Here is a 7097-nt window from a genome sequence, read left to right as displayed (position 1 = left end):
CCACTGATATCTGAGCGCTATGTGACACGCTCGATGGCACAGCTGCCTGTGACCAAAGTGACGAGAGGATAATGGAGATTTTGAATCTCTGCGTACACTTTTGGACACTGGACACTTGTGGATTGTGTGAGGCCCACTGATATCTGAGCGCTATGTGACACGCTCGATGGCACAGCTGCCTGTGACCAAAGTGACGAGAGGATAATGGAGATTTTGAATCTCTGCGTACACTTTTGGACACTGGACACTTGTGGATTGTGTGAGGCCCACTGATATCTGAGCGCTATGTGACACGCTCGATGGCACAGCTGCCTGTGACCAAAGTGATGAGAGGATAATGGAGATTTTGAATCTCTGCGTACACTTTTGGACACTGGACACTTGTGGATTGTGTGAGGCCCACTGATATCTGAGCGCTATGTGACACGCTCGATGGCACAGCTGCCTGTGACCAAAGTGACGAGAGGATAATGGAGATTTTGAATCTCTGCGTACACTTTTGGACACTGGACACTTGTGGATTGTGTGAGGCCCACTGATATCTGAGTGCTATGTGACACGCTCGATGGCACAGCTGCCTGTGACCAAAGTGACGAGAGGATAATGGAGATTTTGAATCTCTGCGTACACTTTTGGACACTGGACACTTGTAGATTGTGTGAGGCCCACTGATATCTGAGCGCTATGTGACACGCTCGATGGCACAGCTGCCTGTGACCAAAGTGACGAGAGGATAATGGAGATTTTGAATCTCTGCGTACACTTTTGGACACTGGACACTTGTAGATTGTGTGAGGCCCACTGATATCTGAGCGCTATGTGACACGCTCGATGGCACAGCTGCCTGTGACCAAAGTGACGAGAGGATAATGGAGATTTTGAATCTCTGCGTACACTTTTGGACACTGGACACTTGTAGATTGTGTGAGGCCCACTGATATCTGAGCGCTATGTGACACGCTCGATGGCACAGCTGCCTGTGACCAAAGTGACGAGAGGATAATGGAGATTTTGAATCTCTGCGTACACTTTTGGACACTGGACACTTGTAGATTGTGTGAGGCCCACTGATATCTGAGCGCTATGTGACACGCTCGATGGCACAGCTGCCTGTGACCAAAGTGACGAGAGGATAATGGAGATTTTGAATCTCTGCGTACACTTTTGGACACTGGACACTTGTGGATTGTGTGAGGCCCACTGATATCTGAGCGCTATGTGACACGCTCGATGGCACAGCTGTGACAAAAGTGACGAGAGGATAAGGGAGATTGAATTGCTTTTAAAAAAGCAGTTTGCGGAGCAGTGGGTAAACAGCAATGCCAGCGTGTCAGGAAGCCTTAGAAGGCAGCCCAACAACCAACACCACTGATACACCACAATATAGCCTCCCCTTGCACTGCACACACAGTGACTTGTGTGTTGTGCAGGCCAAATCGCTAGCAGCAGAAGCAGTTCTTTTGTCTTCTTCCCTGCCTAACGCTCTCCCTACAGAATCAGCAGCAACCTCTCCCTATACTAAGATCGGCAGAAGTAAGATGGCGGTCGGCGTGCACGCCCTTTTATACCCCCTGTGACGCCCACCAAAGCAAGCCAATCACTTGCATGCCCTTCTGAAAGATGGTGGTGACCCGTGCCTAGGTCATCACGTTGCCCACAGTGTCCGTGGATCCTGATTTGCTGAAAAAGAGCGCAAAACAAACTTTTGAAACGCGACTTTGGCGCGTAAGTCGCCGACCTCGTGGCCGACCTCATCCTAGGGTCGGGTTTCGTTTCATGAAACCCGACTTTGCCAAAAGTCGGCGACTTTTGAATTTTTTCGACCCGTTTCGCTCAACTCTAGTCAGGACATATTTCCTACAGGATTATAAGCCGCCGCTTTCTGGGGGGTTTCGTGCTGGGGGCTACACTGAGCACATCGTCCTGCTTAGCCGCGCTGTATTTAGCCGAGCCAGGTGAGAAAGCCGCCCCCTGGCGGAGAGTGTGCGCCGTTACCCCTGTGGAGGGAGGCCCTGTCATAGACGCGTGTGCTGCGGCCTGCATCCGGGTCCCTGCTCTGTGCACACTCCTCATGGCATCCGGGGGCCTCAACAACAGGCACGGAGGGGTTAACGCCGAAACTGCGGCCACAGTGAATCAGGGCGGAGTCACGTGGCCTCGTGTCCGCGCTCACGCGTGGGAGTGACCGGTCCGAGCAGGGTACAGTGTATGTGTCACCCCCTAGTTCCCAGTGACGTCAGTACAAGCTCCCCTCTCACCCTCTGCCTTACTGCAGCGCCCCCTCATGTCAGGACGGAGCAGAGGGGCCATGGATCGTTCTGGGGTCTGTCTGGGGTCTGTTCTGTGTCGGTTTATAGGAGAGAAGTAAAAAAGCGCAACGTCCACACCGTGGAATCAGTGATGAGTGAGCGGGGTCGGATGAAGTGTTATCTGGGCATGCTCGAGTGCTCGTAGTGCCCGGCGTGCTCGAATACTATGCTCTGGTCCCTGCGGCTGCATGTCTCGTGGCTGACAGCAGCGGCACATGCAGGGATTGTCAGTCACTCCTCAGGGGATGTTCCCACGGTCAGTATTGGCAGCACATGTCCGCTCCATCCACAGCGCTGCCGGCTTCTGAACGCCGCTGATTCCACATGTGATCACTGAACCGTGCGGGATCACGGCTCCCATTACATTGTACGGGTGAGATTTATCCTGTGGAGACAGAGCGTCTCCGCTACATATATAGACATGCTGCGGGCGGGAGAGACGCTCCACATGGAAGCCAGAGGCGTCTGCCCGCATAGTGGGCGTGGGATATGATGACACCCCCTCCACTGTGCTGTAACATCTGGACGCTGCGGATGTACACAGCGTCCACTGACCGTGGGAACATACCCTTACATGTGTCACGGCTGTCACGAGACATGTGTAGGGAAGGTGACCGGACGGCCCTGTCAGTATAGAGAAGGAAAGGTTTGCACAGTTCAGATAGTTGTCAGTTACTACAGTGGGGAAAAAGCTGGGAAAGTGTAGTGGACGTGCAGTACCTGGGTTGACCATTAGAGGGCAGGGAGGAGTGTGAGCAAAGGACTTGACATCAGCTTAGGGCTTAGGAAACCGTTGGTCATGGGGGCGGAGTTACAGGGAACCAGGAAAGGTATAAATACTGAGGGAGGGTTCCAGAAAGTTCCAGTCCCCATAGGGAGGTCAGGTGACAGGAGGACTACGACAGTCTGTGCGCTCTGAGGAGAGAGAACGTCAGAGGGGTGGTCCTGACAGGAAAGTACTGCAGTGGAGACGAGACACCGGGTGTGGGACACCGTATTTGACACGACGCCTGACCAGTAAAATTGCTGTTGGTTTAGTGGCCTAAGGCGGCCACAGTGACGGACCTGTCAGGAGCGTCAAACAGTGAAGAAGGACAGTACGTGCATGTACGTCCCTAGTGTGAAAGTACGGTGTGTATAACGGGCCCTAGAAACGGAGGGCCGTGAGGTGAAGAGAACTGCGGTGTACTGCAGAGGCCGTCAGGCGGACGGCGAGTGGAATAAACTTGGACCTGTTGCACCCAGAACCTGCCTCAATCTTGTCTCTGTTTTGTCTCTGCGCGGTATATAGAGGGACCAACCCCCAGCTCAGCCCACCGACCCTACACATGCAGACGCAGGGACTAGAACATATTATTCAGCACACCGAAGTCACTGTTAGCGCTCAAGCATGCCCAGATAACACCTCAGCACGCTCATCACTGCTCAGCATCTCTTCTGTTCTGTTTTTTATACAGTTTTTTTCTTTTTTTCTCTGTAGCTCTGATATTTGGTGTTTTTTCTGCAGGCTGCATTGTATTGTGAAACAACAGCAATTTACACCATTGTTTGTTTCATTTTAAGTTTATGCCGCCAACAGTTGGCACAGCTAGTATTTTGGTGCAGAATGATTACAGAGATTACATAAAGCTTATCCTCGCCCCTTGTGCCATCGTTGTTCCCGCGGGGCCGGTACGCGCGGTCCTGGGGCTCTTGTACGATGTGACACGTGACTCCGGTGCCCAATCAGCGCTGGCGTCACTGTCCGCACCTTCACACGAATTGTACATGAAGAGTAAGTCCGGACTGCGGCTGATCTCCGACTTCCTCTTCATGTTCGATTCATATGAAGGGTGGGGACAGTGATGCCAGCGCTGATTGTGTGTCAGTGTCAAACCGCATGAGAGCCCTGCAGAGCGCGCGTGCTGACACCGTGGGAGCAGCGCAGGCACGGGATGTGAGTATAGGCTTTTTTATCTTATTGGGGCAAAGCGTGGGGTATGACAAGGGGTTGTCCTAGCAGTGGACAACTTTACATGAAATGCGGCATTGCTGTGTGAGACATGTAATGACTGACAGCTCTCCTGATCTACACTGGTAACACCTCCTTTCATTTAAAAAAGTCTCTGGAGGCAGATTCTCAGGGAGATCTATGTCCGGCCCGTAGATCTTAACCGTTCATTTACATATAAAGACAAGTGTAGATTTCTAGGTAATAAGATAAGATTGAAGACGTCACGTTATCATTTTATTAATTTTTTTTTTTTTTTTTACTTGCGTGGCCATCTAGATGGCTTAAGAGGGTTGATCCTACTGAACTAGATATAATGTTAATATTAGCCTTTTTTTTGCCCCAGAACCTGTACAGAAGTCTCCATTGGAGGAGTTTGGATTCCCGCAGAGTGGAGGTCAGGCAATATATCGGTCATGCTTTATCTTATGATCAAGCAAAGAAGACCCCACGTTGGGTCATTGAGCATCTTATAAAAGAGAAAATAGTTGGTGAGTAAAAAGGGAATTAATTCCATTACCTCGGCTGGTCTCCTAGTAAGGAGCACAATGGGCAACAAAGTGGCTCACTGGTTAGCATTGTATGGTGTCTCAGTGGTTAGCACTTTTACTTTGCAGCTCTGGGGTCCTGGGTTCAAATCCCACCGAGGACAACATCTGCAAGGCGATTTTATGTTCTCCCCGTGTTTGCGTGGGTTTCCTCCGGGTTCTCCGTTTTCCTTCAACACTCCAAAGACATACTGATAGGGAATTTAGATTGTGAGCCCCAATGGGGACAGTGAAGACAAGCTTTGTAAAGCGCTGTGGAATTAATGGCGCTATATAAGCTAAAGCATAATAATAATGTTTACAAGCGGAGCCAGAGCCGCCTCCTGTAACAGCAGCTGAGCGCTCCGTTCCAGTGAGCGGTGGAAACATGCGGCTCGTCTCATCTGTCACAATGTATCGGGCGCTCAGTGCCGTTCCTATTTTCTGACTTCATGCTCACCGGGAGCTGTGCCCCCCTGAAGACAGAGAGTGGGACAGCCCCCTTTATTCAGCACTGGATTCCCAGAGGTCTAACAATATGTCAGGATCACAGTTATCCATTTTTAGTGGCACTTTTACACATCTCATTTTTGATGCATTTAGTATTTTTTCTGACAACTCACCACTTAGGCCAGACAACGTTGTAGTGAATTCTTATTGTTTATTCCCATGCAGTAAAAAAAAAAGTTTTCAAACCTCTTCTATTTGTTTCTGATTTGACTCCGTTTTCACTTACTGACTTCAGTGTTGGGAAAACTGTAGCATTAGACATTTGTCTAGAGCGGTCACATTACAGAGCGCCTGTCACCAGTCTCAGGTCGCCCTTTTTATTTAAGAGAACAGCGGGCAGCCTCCGACTGGTGATTTTTAATTTTTTTTTTTTAAACAACCTATGGGCAGAAATGAAATAAAAAAAGTGTTGCTAATACCAACCTAAAAGACCCGACTTTCTAGCAAAATTCAGGTTCAAACTTGCATGTTGTTAGATCGTGGCATTCAGATTCCCACAGTGTGAGACCTCGTGAGGTGTCATGAAATCTCACGTTGGAGCCAAACCAGTGTCGCCCCGTCCGGTACGTAGCAGTTACCAGTCGGTAACATCATTAGAGCGGTTACCTCGCCTCTCAGTAAATGATGTATCCGCTCTGGTGTAGATCATCGGCCTCGCACTTTACTGTCACGGCGGCCACGGAGGGTTGTTGGATCTCGCTCTGTATGTCGGGATCCCACAACCCGGAAGTTCGGACCTGATTTTTTTTCTAGACAGTCCGGACCTTTAGCCTGTCATTAGGGACACTGCTGGACGTCTTTCTTAATGAGTTATGATTTGTAAAACCGTCGGTCTGTGGCTGCTCTCTCTTTTCTTACATCGTACGTGCAGCCACACACAGGTGACAGGTCCTCTTTAAGTGAGGCTGCGGCATGTCCTGAGGCCAAGTTCACACTTTGCGGAATTGTGGTTTAGTCTGCAGCAGTCTAGAAGACTTGAAAGTCTCAGTCACACATTGCAAAAAAATGAAAGCATGGTGCCGACGTCAGATCTGCAGCGTGCTCATTCATGTACAGATTTTGATTGTGGATTTCACCCTATTCAATAATGCTTAGTAACGGAGCAGGGTGGAATCCACGATCAACAAATGCTGGTTCCTTCTGTGGAATCATTACACGTTTTGTTGTGGATTAGTGACCAAATCCACAGTGGAAATGATCATCTGATATCCGAGTGCAGTGCGATGTTACACACTCTCCTCTAGACTTGTATGGGTGCGTGAGAACCGAATTTGGCGTGCAATCACAGCATGCTGCCATTTTTTTTTCCTGTCCGATTGCAATCCGATCAGCGCTGGCAAAAACGCGCCATTGATAAATAATGAGATATAGGATTAAATTGGTACGAATGCAATCTGATTATTATTATTATTTAATCGCCAGTGGCAGCGAGCCCTAATGGTCGTATACAGCTGCCAATGGAAAGGCCCCTCTTGGGACTGTAAACAGCAGGACGGCTCAGTATAAATATAGTTGCCCCCCAATTCAGGGGGTGTTGTGCTTTATTTTGTTTGTCTAGGTTTTAGAACATGTTCTTCTTTTTTTATCTTTTCCTTAGGCGTTGCTGACCGGAAACACTGCCGATTTAAACCGGATCCAAACATTCCGCAATTATTTAGTGCCAGCAATGAAGACTATTTACGTAGCGGGTGGTCCCGGGGTCACATGGCGCCAGCGGGGGACAGTAAATATTCTACAGTAAGAATCTGTTTTCTGCTTATC

General features: G+C 49.4%; 1 protein-coding gene across 2 annotated transcripts in view; it reads left to right on the top strand.

Moving 5' to 3' along the window:
- The first annotated feature begins 1842 nt into the window (after positions 1–1842).
- Positions 1843–7097, top strand: part of LOC141088062 (nuclease EXOG, mitochondrial-like) — a 50909-nt gene continuing 45654 nt past the window's right edge. Inside the window, exons 1-3 of one of the 2 annotated variants that reach the window (XM_073573933.1) lie at positions 1843–1955; positions 4646–4790; positions 6934–7073. In XM_073573933.1, the coding sequence (XP_073430034.1) occupies positions 7041–7073 (33 nt within the window). In that variant the 5' untranslated portion in view covers positions 1843–1955; positions 4646–4790; positions 6934–7040. Of the gene's footprint in view, positions 1956–1993; positions 2207–4645; positions 4791–6933; positions 7074–7097 lie in introns of those variants that run through there. The other variant, XM_073573931.1, reaches the window with a different exon arrangement.

The sequence above is a fragment of the Dendrobates tinctorius genome, unplaced genomic scaffold (assembly GCF_039654945.1).
Source record: "Dendrobates tinctorius isolate UK_male_01 unplaced genomic scaffold, ASM3965494v1 ptg000037l, whole genome shotgun sequence".
Lineage (NCBI taxonomy): Eukaryota > Metazoa > Chordata > Amphibia > Anura > Dendrobatidae > Dendrobates > Dendrobates tinctorius.
The sequence above is the reverse complement of the archived record's forward strand: the minus strand, read 5'-3'. Positions and strand labels throughout refer to the sequence as shown.